At 34.5% G+C, this 15279-nt stretch overlaps 1 protein-coding gene across 2 annotated transcripts; it reads left to right on the top strand.

Annotated features, from left to right (window-relative positions):
• The first annotated feature begins 6795 nt into the window (after nt 1-6795).
• Nucleotides 6796-14317, top strand: LOC137732265 (calmodulin calcium-dependent NAD kinase). Of its 2 annotated transcripts, XM_068471572.2 has the most exons (8): nt 6796-6915; nt 6987-7190; nt 9060-9283; nt 10605-10666; nt 12025-12249; nt 12498-12627; nt 13182-13670; nt 14037-14317. In XM_068471572.2, exons 1-8 carry the CDS (start codon nt 6903-6905, stop codon nt 14292-14294), a joined length of 1605 nt encoding a protein of 534 aa, XP_068327673.2. In that variant the 5' UTR covers nt 6796-6902; the 3' UTR covers nt 14295-14317. The 2 variants fall into 2 exon arrangements, with proteins under 2 accessions (XP_068327673.2, XP_088544255.1); XM_088688129.1 differs by lacking the exon at nt 6987-7190 and having other exon boundaries at nt 6831-6915.
• The last annotated feature ends 962 nt before the right edge of the window (nt 14318-15279 follow it).

The raw sequence follows: 15279 nt of genomic DNA, 5'->3' as shown, positions 1-15279 counted from the left end.
TGGGCGGGAGCACTAACATTGGGGTGCAGGTTTATGAGCTATAATATATCTCAGCACAATCATACTCACTACCATCACTATCATCAACATGTACTCACCTGAAACTTACCTGGGTGTCCGCGACGTCATTTAGCACTTCAAAGCATTCACAATAGTTAGATTCAGGTAATATCCATATGAATATGCCATGATGCAATCTAAACCCAAACATTTCATGATATTCCCAGAATATATAATATGGCGTAACATGTACAATCAATAACACCCTACTCCCAAACTATTTACTTTTGAGAGTAATCATCAGTGATAAGCCCAATTAGACACTAGTTAAATTAACTATCATTACTTACCTTTCCTTACTTTAATTTCTTGATTCTTCACGCATTGATTTATGATCAACATTTAATCACCAAATCATAAAGCTAAAACTCACACTTCCCACCAATGTCCCTCACATTGCTCAATTCACTAAACAAGGCTATTGTCTCAATTATTTAATCTCATTTATTATATGGCTGCATTTAACGTCTTGTTAGACTGCTTACGTACCCTAAATAGGGATCAAGTCATTCGTAGCTCACAATGATTAATTGTAGGTAACAAGCATAGATCACTTTAGAAGTGTTTTTGGAACTATCAATTATATGCCTATGAAAGAAAAAGACCCACTCACCTGGAGTTCACGTGATGATTATCTTGCACGCACATCGATACATCACGATCTATCGTCACTTGTGACCAATTATCAAATCACATCTCAAAGTTCTTACCAATGGAATACATAATTTACATGAAACATATCCTCAAGGACCTTCAAGAATAATTTGAGACCCATCGACCAAAAGTCAACCGTCGATTTTTGATCGACGGTAGGATCTACAACCTTGTATAACTTGATTCGGAAGATCCGCATATTAGATTTCCAATCCGTAACTTTCAAAAATCCACAATATGCTTCTAGAATAACATACTAAAATTTTATTACGATCCAACGGTTGGATACTCGCCAATTCCCAAAACTTATTAGCGGTTAACGTTTTATTTTATGAATTTACAAATCCAATTCGGAAAGATCTGTACGTTGGATTCCCAATCCATAAGTTCCTACATTCTTTAAATATTATGAACTACAATGTAACAAAGTTTGGTGACGATCCAACGGTTGGATCGTCGATTCACATAAATACCTATTAACGTATCGTAGAGAATTTAGGTTCCAACGATCAAACCTATGTCAATCAAATATCGAGACTAAATTCAAGATATTTAACATAGCCTAAAAATAGAATTGGCGGCCCATTGGCCACGCGCCGCCGTGGGTGGCAGTCGACCGCCCCGACTCGCAGGAAAATCCAACTATTTTAAAAAATTACCAAAATTTACAGGAATGAAGATCTCGAAGAGAGGAAAACCTTTCATACCTGCCACAAAGTCCAAAAGTGGACGGAAGATGGTCAATTTTGCCCACGAAGCCGGCAGGTGCCTAAAGCTTCCCGATGTCGATTTGTCGTCTACGGTGGTCCAACAGGGTTAAGGTTGGTTGGGTTTTGCTCCTGGGAGGATGGGCTACAAAACCCAAATGGTGGCATCGACCATTGTTTTGCCGATTTGCCGAAAAATAAAAAAGGGTGGCTGGAGCACCGTGAGAACCGTCAACTTTCGTGGCCTCAAACCGCCACATACCGTGGTTAATCAAGGTGGTTCTTGGGTGGGTTTTGTAGAGGGGAATGAGAACTTCAAGATGGTGGTGGTGGCGTCGAAAAGCTCTATCAAAGTTGGCCGGAATCGGCCTTGAAAAATGGGTGGTCGCGAGTGGAAAAACCCACAGGAAAGCTGGGAGCTTTTTTTTTTTTTTTTTTTTTGTCTTTTCTTCTTTCTTTCTAATTTCTCATTGGTCAACCATCTCTTTTAATTTGATTGGTCCCTTTTTCTCTTTACTTAAGGCTGATTAGTTAGTCTTCCCACAAGGTGGGAGTTCAAATAATTTAACTACCTTTAAATAACCAACTTCAAACGTCTGTAATTATACCGTTATAATTCGGACTCGCAAACGGTTTTCGCCTATGCGTTCGTAGTGGCAAGTACTACGAGGATATGCTAAAAGAATAAGTCATACGTCACTCTAATCGATGATCAACGAAAGTCAAAGCCCTTACGTCTGGGGCATTTTCGTAAATTCACGCTTCTAAAATTAATAAAAATGTAAAATTTGGGATGGGTTGTCACACTAGTGGTAATCTTCGAAGTGGGGAAAATTTAGCGGATCAGGTAACAATATATTATTTATTTGTTTGTAATATACCCAAATTTACATTATAATTATTTGTTTGCATTATTTATTTGTTAGCTACTTTCATTATAATTATTTGTTTGCATTATTTATTTGTTAGATTCATTATAATTATTTCCTTTTATTATTTATTTGTTAACTACTTTGATTATAATTATTTGTTTGTATTATTTATTTGTTAGCTACTTTCATTATAATTATATGTTTGTATTATTTATTTGTTAGCTACTTTCATTATAATTATTTGTTTGTATTATTTATTTGTTAGCTACTTTCATTATACTTTCATTATAATTATATGTTTGTATTATTTATTTGTTAGCTACTTTTATTATAATTATTTGTTTGTATTATTTATTTGTTAGCTACTTTCATTATAATTATTTTAATTATTTGTTTGTATTATTTATTTGTTAGCTACTTTCATTATAATTATTTGTTTGTATTATTTATTTGCTACCTACTTTGATTATAATTATTTGTTTGTATTATTTATTTTTTACCTACTTTGATTATAATTATTTGCTTGTATTATTTATTTGTTACCTACTTTCATTATAATTATTTCTTCTCCCGCATTGTGTAGGAACTTCAAGCACAAGCTTGGTATAGTGCCAAAACCAAAAGTAAAAACAAATCATTCAACTGGTGAGAATGTTGGAATATTGTTAAACATTGTCCTAAATTCAAAGTTGTGCAAGTTGGTCCCAAAGTTTTCATGAACAGCACCCCTCTACACTCTACGCCCAATCATTCCTCGCATGTTCATGAAGATGACGCAGAAGAAGTGCCCGAAACGCCCCCCTGAACAAGCGTTGGGGTCAATCCGTTATCCAATTAGGCCTCAACGTAAGAAGGCTTCAAAGAGAAAAGGGAGTGCTTCCAAGAATGATTATGCAAAGTATATGGAAGAACTTGTTCGCCAAGGTGAATTGAGTTTGGCGCGAGAAATGGCTAAATTTGAGGCTGATAAGGCTAGAGAGGAGGAAAAAGCTGTAGCTATTGAGAGAGAATTTCAAGCTAATGAGAGAGAAAGAGAGCTACTTATGCAAGAAAGGGAACAAGTTAGAGAAGAAAGAATGACTCAACGAGATCATGACATTATGAACATGCCTTTAGAAAGGAAGTCTCCAAATTCTAAATATTTTTGGAAGTTGGAGAAAGCGGACGTGGTGCGAGGGATGCGTGCAAGAGAAGCTAGAGCAAGATGAGATGGTCCTAGCACGACAAGAGAAGATCATCCTAGCACCACAAATTGGTTAAGTGATGATGAATAGAGTACTTTTTGTAATTGGAGCCTATAATTTTTTAATCACTTTGAATTGTAATTTATTATTTATTGAATAAAGTACTTTATGTTGTTTCCAATTTATTGAATTTAGTACTTTATTTAAAGTGAGATTTATTTAATTTGGTAATTTATTTATACTAAGAGAATCTTTATTCAAATGACATAAACACACCAAATAAAATTACATAAACATACCAAATAATAAAAAACTCACTAAATGAACTAAAAAAAAAAAACACACCAAATCAAATTAAATAAACACACCAAATAAAAACAAACCCACTAAATGAACTTAAGTATCTTGAGCTTGTTTCAATTCCCACTGGTGCTCTATCAAGTCAATTTGCCTGGCATTGTGCATATATGGCCTTTGAAGTGTAGTATATTGTTGAATGAACCTTTCATTGTAACGTCCATCCCTTTCTAATGGCTCGTGTTGCATGGGTTCTTCAGTGGCGTCATGAGCACAATATATTTGTGTTCTAGAATTGTTCATCGTGTCTGGCTCATATTCATCAACGACATCATAATCGTACTCATCTTCCACAATCATGTTGTGAAGAATGATGTATGTCATCATGATGGATCAAAGCGACTCTACATCAAACATTCTGGCAGCATCCTTAACAATCGCTCATCGAGCTTGGAGGATACCAAAACAACGCTCTATATCCTTCTTGCACCCCTCTTGACAGCTTGCAAAGTGTTTTTCTTTTGCACTTCGTAGACGTGGCACTATTTTGACAAACGTTGACCACCTTGGGTAAATACCGTCTGCTAGGTAGTATGGCCCGTCGTACTTATGTCCGTTGACCCAGTACGTGACTTTTGGTGCCTTTCCTTGTAGGACATCATTGAACACTGGAGATTGGGCGAGGACATTGAGGTCATTTTGAGCTCCCAGAACCCCGAAAATTGTGTGCCAAATTCATGTATCAAAAGATCTCATCGCCTCCAAAATGATACTTTTTGCTTATTTTCTGTCCCTATAAGCACATTGCCATGCACTTTGACAGTTTTTCCAGGTCCAATGTATGCAGTCGATGCTTCCAATCATCCCTGGAAAACATCGCATCTCGCCCTTCTTCAGAAGCCTTTGCAAGTCCATGTCAGTAGGTTTCCGGAGGTACTTTGCGGTATACATAAATTTGATTGCTCTGCAAAACCTCATCAGGGACTCAAGAATGGTTGATTTCCCCATCCTCGCTATCTCATCCACTTGGTCTGCAGATGCTCAATATGCAAGCATCCGCAAGGCAGCAATAACTTTTTGCTCAAGAATGAGACCCATAGCACCAAAAGCATCATTCTTTTGCACAAAGCAAGAATCATGGTTGCAAACATTAATCATGATTTTGTTAAACAATTGTCGTTCCATTTTAAAATAATGTCTAAAGTACGTGTTAAGGAATGCACTATTACGGACAAAATAATCATCCAAGAGTTCTATACCTCATTGTTGCATGCTTCTATCAAGGTTTTCGAAACTGCTAGGCCTGTAGATCTGACCCACAGCTTGGTTGACTCGACGGGAATGTGAGGCTCTACCCATTATTGCTTCGTCATCTCTCCTTTTACGCTCTTCATCCTCTTCCCTGTCATTTTGGGCCAGTTGGAGATTGAACATTCCTTCTGATTAGTTAAACAATTCTTCCTTTTGCTGATCGATTTCCCACATCATCCTTAAAGAAAAAGACATTGTAAGAAGGAAACAGAAACTATGAATAATGATATAGATTTTGATTTTGATTTTGGTGAAGCAGGAAGAAGAAACTATGAATAATGATAGAGATTTTGGTGTGAGATTTCTGAATATGGACGGTGGATTATATGGAGGATTTAGAAAGGATTAGATTGTAGATAATGTCATGTGGCATGCCATCATTCGTCAAAAATCTGATCGAAATCTATCATCAAAGATTGTAAACATATTGTGATAGGTGGCGTGGCATGATTGGTTAAAAATCTTATCGAAAATCTATCCTCAACAATTCTGAAAAGGTAACGACACGTGGCACGACATGATTGGATAAAAATATTATCGAAATCCATCACCAATAATTGTCTTTTTGGATAATGACACGTGACGCAATAAGAACGATAAAAAATCTTATCTGAAATTACAAATTAAATTATTTCGTATTATTTTATAAATAATAAAAAATATTAATATTTTATTACCTATTGCCAGGGCTATTTAGTGTAGGAATGGAGATGCAAAAGATAGTTACTGTTCATTAAGGGCAATTACTGTTCACTAGGTGGATTAAATAGTGAATAGCTCGGGAGGGGGCATTTCCCACGGTAGAACTGCTCTTAGAATAGATGATTCTGCTCTTAGAATAGGGATCGACATAATGCATGACCCACAATAGGGATCGACATAATGCATGACCCATCAATCAACTACTCAGACTCATAACTCTTGTGTTTTATTGTCTCAAACAAATGAATGAGAATCCTTTTCGGATTTTCTTTGTGAGGATTTCAATGATCTTCCAATCATATTCGTTCATCGTATATCGTGCAGTCAATTTTCGTAAGTTACTATTTATATTTAATTTTAAATAAAATAATTAAAATAATTTTTTATTGTACGATGTACGATGAATGAATATGATTAGAGGATTTTCAAGATCCCTACAAAGAGAATGATCATTCCAAACAAACATATGTACAAAAGAGTAGACGCATGCTAAGCCCGTTTATCAAAATATTTGTCGGACTTAGGGCTGGTTTGGTATTGCTGTGCTTTGAAAAAAAGCTGCTTCTGCTGTGCTGTGAGAATAAGCAGCTGTGAAATAAAGCAGCAGAGTGTTTGGTAAACTTTTTTGTAAAAGTGCTTTTGAAAAAAAAAGCAGTATTAGAGTGTTTGGTAAACTTTTATGTAAAACAGATGTGAAAAAAAGCCGGTTTTTCAAAGCTGGGTTTTGTAGCTTCTTGTTTTTGGCTTTTTTTCACCCAAAACTGTGAAAAAAAGCTGAAGCTGAGTGTTTACCAAACACAAAAACAGCTCCCAGCTTTTTTTTATAGCAGTTTTTTTCAAAATCACCTCAGTACCAAATCAGGTCTTAATAAGCCCACTCCCACATTAATGTAAACCAAATAATGACATGTGTTCAAAACAAAAAAAACACAAAAAAAAAAAAAAAAAAAAATCATAAAATAAGATATTTTTGTCATGGAATAGAATAATATATCATATCATATCAACGTCATAAAGAAAGCACCAACAAAGCTAGCTGGAACTAGAAGGCATCTCAAAATCCCCTCAAAGCTTCATCATATCACTCCTGTTCTGTCTCTCCGAGTTCCAGCAAGATGGATCACCATGGTAAGCCAAAGCCAACCTCTCACTCTCTCTCTCTCTACCATCAAGCTTTCTAATTGACATCTATATTTTAGATGGTGGGTATGGCAAGGTCAACCTCACAGTGCACATCTTGGCTGCCTCCTTTGTTGGCCTTCTGGTTGCTGCTGCTGCCACGAGCATTTATCGCCGGAAAAAGTCGGCTAAGGCGTTGAGAGCCCCAAACAACATCACTCCACGAATAGAGAGGACGGAATCCGGCCGCGTTAGGAATATCGAAAGATTCTCCCATTATGTTGGTAAATTTCTAGATCATACCGGAAAAAACCAAGTCAAATATCTTACACATTATTACCTTTTTTTTCAATATTTATTCAATTGAAATTTTGAAAGATTTTTAGAACCGTTATAAATCTTGGGGATCAGCCTAATTTTCTAAAGATTAAAATACACAATAAAATCCCTCTAAGTTTATTAAAATCCTTTTATTTTTAAAAATATTTTAAAATCAAATATTAATTAAATATACATAAAGCTTTATGGACTACTTTAAAATTTGAAATGAATATACTTGAATTTTAATTGTTACCCATAAAATTCCATAAATTTATTTAAAATATTGATTTTTTCCATTATTTAAAATATTGATTGAATAGATCTGAATTGCAAACTCTTTTCAAAAAAATTTAAAATTCTAATTAAATACACCTCTATCTCTTTTCTTTAACTTTAGTCAATGAAAATATTAAAAACTAGTCCTGAATGTTTTTTTTTTTTTTTGAAAAAGAAGAAAATTACGATATTTTTCATTGTTAAAAAAAAAAAATTACAAATACATATCATATAGAACTCGATTCTAAAAATGTATTTGCAAACTAGATATAAGAATATTAAAATACATATTTTAATATTTCTTTTCTAGAAAAGAACTTAAAGTTATATTACTTTCTTAAATTGGGAAGAAGAATTTAAACTTGGATCTCGGTCCAGAAGTCAAGTTGGAATAGCTAGCTAGTTGGTATTTATAACATGTATTATTTGGTAGCTAATTAACCTTCTATTACAAAAAAAATTTCAGCCTTTTCAAGCCCGAAAAGGATGGACAATTGATGGCTTGCCACCAGTTGTCCTCCTTTTTAAGAGGAAAAAAAAAAAACTTCTTCTACAAAGTCAACTTGTTTTGATATTCGAAAATTTTAAATTAATTAATAGGACTAAGTTAAATTTTATTTTATGGTATGAGAAAGAGTTCTATTGAATAAAAAAGAAAGTTTCACATGTTTGGGGAGAGAATGAAATTGACCCATCTTTGAACCAAGTTAATATAATATTTTAGTTAGTAATTTTTTATGTTTTCAAATTTTTACAAGTTATTTATGTTACATAATTAATAGAGAATTCTAACATTGAGTCTTTGTAACATCTCATATCGTTCAGGGGAGTGGATCATGTAAGCTTTATATGTATATTCTCATTTCTACCTAGCAGGAGGCCTTTTGGGAGCTTACTGGAATCAGAGTTTATCGAAACTCTGAAGTTAAGCAAGTTTGCGCGAGAGCAATCCTAGGATGGGTGATCCACTGGGAAGTTCTCGTGTGAGCTCCCAGAAATAAAACCGTGATGGCGTGGTTGGGATCCAAAACAAACAATATCGTGCTACGGTGGAGTCGAGCCTGGGTTGTGGTGGGGGCCCAGGCCAGGATGTGACAATTTGGTATCAGAGTCAATCCCTGACCAGAAGTGTGCTTACGAGGAAGTCGGGCCCCTAAGGGTGGTGGATTGTAACTTTCCACATCGCCCAGGGGAGTAGATCATGTAAGCTTTATATATATATATATATAGATATATTCTCATCTCTACGTATCACGAGACCTTTTGAGAACTCATTGGCTTCGGATTCCATCGGAACTCCGAAGTTAAGCGAGCTTGGGTGAGAGCATTCCCAGAATGGGTGACCCACTGGGAAGTTATCGTATGAGTTCCCAAAAACAAAACTGTGAGGGCATGGTCGGGGCTCAAAGTGGATGATATTGTGCTACGATGGAGTCGAGTCTGGGATATGATGGGGTCCGGACCAGAATGTGACAGTCTTGTTACTAACTTTTTCTTGCTAAATTACCAAATTATATTTATTTTAAAGCGCTTAATTTTGCTTGTTTTATGTGCAGCTAGGCAACTGGGATTTTTGGATGCAAATGAGTGCCCCCAGCTATGCAAGTTAGCTTATGATTACTTGAGAAAAACGAAAGGGTGTGAAGAAAACATCTACGAATATTTCGCTTCAGAAGCAGATCAAGATTCTCTCTACGTAAATTTGATTAACGAATTTGATAGATGCATCCTCAGTTATTTTGCATTTCATTGGAGCCAAGCTACTCTAATGATTAGTCAGGTATATGAATACACACACACATAATATTACCCAGAAATTCGAAAAATTTAAGGAGAAATTAGAATTCCCTACACATTTCTCATACTTTTTGGATTGAACATTGGTTCCATTTTGAAATTTGATTAGGACGCCTAAATAATAGCAATGTCAGCATTTTTATATTTATTTAGATTACATATAATTATTGTGTTTTTTTTAATTTAAAATGTTAATTATTATCCTTTAATGTTGATGTATTTTTGTATGTGGCCTTTTTTTAGGAAGCTAGTTTCTTCTCCCACGTTAGAATTCTGTGATCCTCATTTTTGAATTTTGAATGGACTTATCCATTTCAATTAGTAGTTGTTTTCACTATTTTATATTGATATTATGTGAGATAATTTGACATATTCTCTATTTTCGGAGGCTTGAGGCTGGTACGTTCATATAATATATTTAAACGTACCGAATACGTACCAAGAAGATATATAAAGTAACTTACCAAATATGTTTTTTTTAAATAAATATAAACGTACCAAAATAATATATAAATGTACCAAATACATACAAAAAAGAAATATGAACGTACCAAATACGTACCAATAAGATATATAAAGTAACGTACCAAATATGTACCAAGGAGAAATATATGTACCAAATATGTTTTTTTTTTAAAATAAATATAAATGTACCAAATACATACAAAAAAGAAAACAAACATACCAAATATGTACCAAGAATATATATTAAGTAACGTATCAAATATGTACCAAGAAGAAATCTACTTTTCATGTGTAATTTGAAAGACTTTTTATTAAAATTGAATACTACAATATTTATCTACAAGATTTTAAGAGTTTTGAGATATTATCTAAGAAAATTAAAAGGTATATTAAATATAATGGCAAGTCGCAATCATGGGTATTTTGAAAGACTTTTTATTGGAATTAAATTCTACAATATTTATCTACAAGATTTTAGGAGTTTTGATGTATTATCTAGGAATTAAAAAGGTATATTTATATAATGGCAAGTTGGGTAATTTAAATTATAAAAAAGGCTACTTCTAATCTATGTGGCACCAAAATTGTAGAAAAATGTTTAATCAAAACTCTAAAACGTATAAATGTTTAATCGCAAAATTTTAAAACCGGGCATCTGTATCAAAACCTCTCAAAATTTAAATCAATAATGTCAATGTACCAATTAATTCCAGACAAAAAGTCCAGCTAGAAATTAATACAAAATAAACTAGCATTTGGGTTCTTCTCTTTTCTGTTTTAGCCTTCTTAATTAATTAATCGCAATATAATATTTTATTCATCAGTTATTTATCTTGCAGGTTTTGAATGCAGAGACTAAGAAGATGACGAAGCTCAAAGACATGGTATTGGCAGCTACCAGGTTAATTCTCCATTTAGGGTTCTTTTTTTTTTTTTTTTTTTTTTTTTTTTTAAATTCTCCCATTTAGTTAATTACCTAATAATCATAAATAATTTTGCGTATTAATTTAACTTATCCCACTCATAATTTTTCTCCCAACTCTACTGAAATAGGGTAGAAATTTTCAGTTCAAGTATTCTTGAATACATGAAAGGAAATTATTTTCGAGTAAAAAAAGAATAATGTTATTCATACTATATTTTTGTACCACATCTTCATATCACCTTAGGTGACATTTGATGTGGACAACCACATCATTTGAATTAATCAGATTTTTAAATTTAGTTCATTATTTAATAAACTAATAATTAAGAAAAACTAGTTAATAAAATAATGATTGTGGTATACGAGGAGTCTTTCTCATTCCTTTCCTTGGGTTTTGCAAATCTTTCAAATGATGTGGCTGTCCATATCAGATACAAAATATAGTATAAAAATATGGTATAAATAACATTACTCGTAAAAAAAATTTCTTTCATGTACTAATACCATCATCATTGTCGTCGGGAAGCACTAGGCATTCTGCATAATACATAAAGCTTTTCACTATATGCCAAAACGTCACACATATACAAACTTAGTATGAAAAAAAGGACTTCTATAATTACATTTATTTTCATGAAACTCAAATTTTGCTACTTAACCTTTTGACCAAAAAAAAAAAAAAAAAAAATTTGCTACTTAACCTAATCCTGAAACTCTACTCATGTCTCACTTTGCATTCTACCGTCAAAATTTGTTAACAATTTGTCGAAATTGCTTACATGGCACCAGAGCCGTGCTAAACTAAGACCTATGACAAAAATGAAATGAGGCCTTCCAAATTTAGTACCTTATTATGATTTTTCTTCACAACAATAAAAATTTGGGATGCATCAAATTAGATTTATGAGAAGAAGAGTTTCTTTTTTCCTTCTTTCGAATCAAGAATACTATGAATTATGAAAGTTTTAAGGTATATAATAAGGGTGTGAAGAAAATATGAGGCCTGATTTAAAGTGATGTCGAAGGCACGTGTCTTGTTCGCTTTGCCTCTAGGCCGAATATGCGTGGCATAAATGAGATAATTTGATACTTTTCTAGCGTGGCACAGATGAGATATTCCAAGACCTTTAACGGCTAAATCTTGGTCATTGAGTGTTTGACCAAGATCAAATGGTTCAAATTTCACGATGTTTACATTTGGAAGAAGAAAAAATAACATTTTTTGGGAGGAGAATTTGAAATTGATGAGACTATTTATGTACTAGACGAATTTTGAATTGCTAATTTGTTTTTCAAATTTGGTGAGAATTTGCTTATTTTGTTTTGACATATAGGAAGCAGAGATTTGAGAGGATCAGCAAGGAGCTAAAGATGACAAGGGTGTTCTCTACTTTGGTAGATGAAATGAAAGCCATTGGAAGCACTGCAATAAAGGGAGAACCACAATGTACGGACGTGATGAAGCCGGTGGCCCATAGTGAGAGGAGTCCCGTGCTTCTTCTTATAGGTGGTGGAATGGGCGGTGGCAAAAGCACTGTCCTCAAAGATATTCTCAAAGAGTAATTTTCATACACGCTTGCGCCTTGTTTCCGTGTCTAATATTGGGCAGAACAAGTTTTCTTCATGACTAATGCTTCTTCTACTTTCGACTTGGACAAACCATGCAAGTTGACATCTACTTCTTCATTCAACATTTGTTAAAACTAATAAGTTATCCAAGTCAAACCAATCTTAGAGACCAAACGAGGCATGAGGATCATTTAGTGATTAATGGAGTGTGCTTAGTATGCATGTCCATATTTGGCAGATCATTCTGGTCAGGAGCAGCAGCAAATGCTGTGGTAGTAGAGGCTGATGCTTTCAAAGAGACGGACGTCCTTTACAGAGCCCTTAGCTCTAGAGGTCACCACAGTGACATGCTCCAAACCGCTGAGCTAGTAATTAAATCTCTCTCTCTCTCTCTCTCTCTCTCTCTCTCTCTCTCTCTCTCTCATTTAGTTAATTTTGTTTATCACAATTTAACCTGGGAGACAGTGACTTTAGATTTCTAATCTCGGATTGATTAATCGCCTGGCTAGATCTTAGGTTGTAGGTGCTCGAAATTTGATACTTAAAGCCATAAGGTCTAAGCTCTGAAGGACCATTCTATACTCTTAACAATCAACCATGTCAATCAATGGGATAAAAGTGGAAAATTTTGAGTAAACTGTAAAACTGAGGTATCTTCAAGGCGCGCGTCATGTTATCCCTGCACAAAGAATTTCTACATTATGGTTATATAAATGCACACATTTTGCATTATACCCTTACATTAGTTAATCAAACATCGCAATTGATGTCATTACAGTTAATCATGATAGTTGATGTATGAAGTATATGTCTGCCACATTTTTTGATGAGCTAGATGATCTAAGAATGTGCTTTTGTAGCAATTTTCAAATGGGATAATTCCATCACATAGTTGCATCAACTAACTGATTGATCAATGCAGGTGCACCAATCATCCACTGATGCTGCATCATCGCTTCTAGTGACTGCACTCAATGAAGGAAGGGATGTAATCATGGACAGCACTCTATCATGGCTGCCCTTTGTTGAGCAGACAATAGACATGGCCCGGGATGTTCACAACTGCCGCTACCGCATGGGGGTCGGATACAAGGTGGAGGAGGATGGCACCATTACCGAAAACTATTGGGAACGAGTGGATGAAGAAGAGGATCATCAGGACCAGCAGAAGATAGATAATGGGGAGGAACCCAGGAGAAAACCCTACAGAATAGAGTTGGTTGGAGTGCTTTGTGATGCTTATTTAGCTGTTGTTAGAGGCATAAGAAGAGCTATCATGGTCGGGAGGGCAGTGAGGGTCAGTTCACAGTTGAATTCCCACAAGAGATTTGCTAGTTCATTTTATAGATATTGCCAGCTTGTTGACAATGCCAGGCTCTACTGCACCAATGCTACGGCTGGTCCTCCAAAGGTAATTTAATTTTGTACCCTCAAAAGCTACTTACTTTGAAGTAATGTTGTTATGGAGACCACAATTTTAGATGACATTTTCTGATGATGTGTTAATTCAACCACCACATTGACGGACTCACTTGGAAATATTTTGTAGAAAACACTTTTGCACATTAAAAACGTTTTTATCAGAAGGATATATATAGAAGTTGTATAGAAAATGATGAAGTGCTTTTTGAAATAGACGCAAGTTAAGTTATTTATCATAAAGTCTGAAAATCTTTTACATCCTAGAAATGATATTAACTTTTTCTTTCAAGCATTGCCAATACGGCCATATGCATGGCATGAAATTTACTAACTTGGATTTGTGCATAAAATGCAGCGAATAGGATGGAAGGATGGAGACAACAAGTTGCTAGTCGATCAGGAAGCGATCAAGTGCCTGACAAACTTGAGCAATTTGAACTCCAAGGCAGAATCCATATACGAGCTTTACATGCAGAACCCAAGCCTTATTCTCGAGCCTGGTTCTCTCTGGAAAGATATTGTTTTGTGCTCCCCAAGGCCCAGCCTTCAGCTTAAGCTAAGGGCTATCATTAAAAAAATTGAAATTTCATACACTGCTAACAAATTGGGTTAATCATCAACTTAGTTCTTGTTTAATTTTGTGTTTATTGGAATTCTGTGCATACAAAAATGAACTATATAATTCACTGTCATCAGATATCAAAATAAATCCCTCGTCGAATATTGCTACTAATAAGCCGAAAAATAAAAATAAAATCAAAGAGACCAATACATTATACAAGAGTACAAAGCACTTCAACAAAATTTCGTCCCCGAAAACCTCACTTTATATATACGATTGCATGTGCCTTAACAAAAATGATACATAAAAAATGTAGACTCAAAACTCTCCCCACATGTTGTCGCTTTAGTAGTGGGGCTACTGTCATTGCGGAATTTGCTTCTTATTTTGTTATGAGATGAGTAGGATAAGTTGAACCTTTATTAGGTCATTGTTTTGTTTAACTATGAAAGAACAACTTATACGAAACGAGTTTACTGTTACGTGACATTAAGATTCAATAATACATTGCCACGTAGAGAAAAATTTTCACATGACGATATGTTATTGAACAAGAAACGTCATATGATGGTAAACCCGTTTCATATAAGTCATTGTCCTGTTGAAGACCCCTTTATGTCTAGCTTAGATATTTAGGAAAGGACACTACTTAACTGCTACAAATTTAGCAGCAGCCAAATAGTTTTCTTTAGGAAATATATTGTCCTTTTTAGCAAAGTAGTTGACTTGGGCACCATGGACACACACAAATGAAAAAAATGAAAAATAAAACGTACTGATCATAGTATGAACTCAAGTGCAACATATGTTATTATTTAGTACTCCGGTTTAATGATATTTATTTTCATTTGTAAGTAAGAGGTCTTAATTCGATTCTCGCCAAAGGTAAATTCGTAACACGTTATTGCTAGCCCATTGTGAGATTAAGCCCACCCTCTATCCTTAGTGTAGATAGAGATCCTAGGAATCCTCACATCCTAACCGTTTATCGTAATTTATTTGTGTTTAATTTTAAATAATAAAATTTAAATAATTT

This window comes from Pyrus communis, chromosome 16, assembly GCF_041283825.1.
Source record: "Pyrus communis isolate YQ-2024b chromosome 16, ASM4128382v1, whole genome shotgun sequence".
In the NCBI taxonomy this organism is placed as follows: domain Eukaryota; kingdom Viridiplantae; phylum Streptophyta; class Magnoliopsida; order Rosales; family Rosaceae; genus Pyrus; species Pyrus communis.
This window is presented reverse-complemented; position numbering and strand designations above follow the sequence as displayed.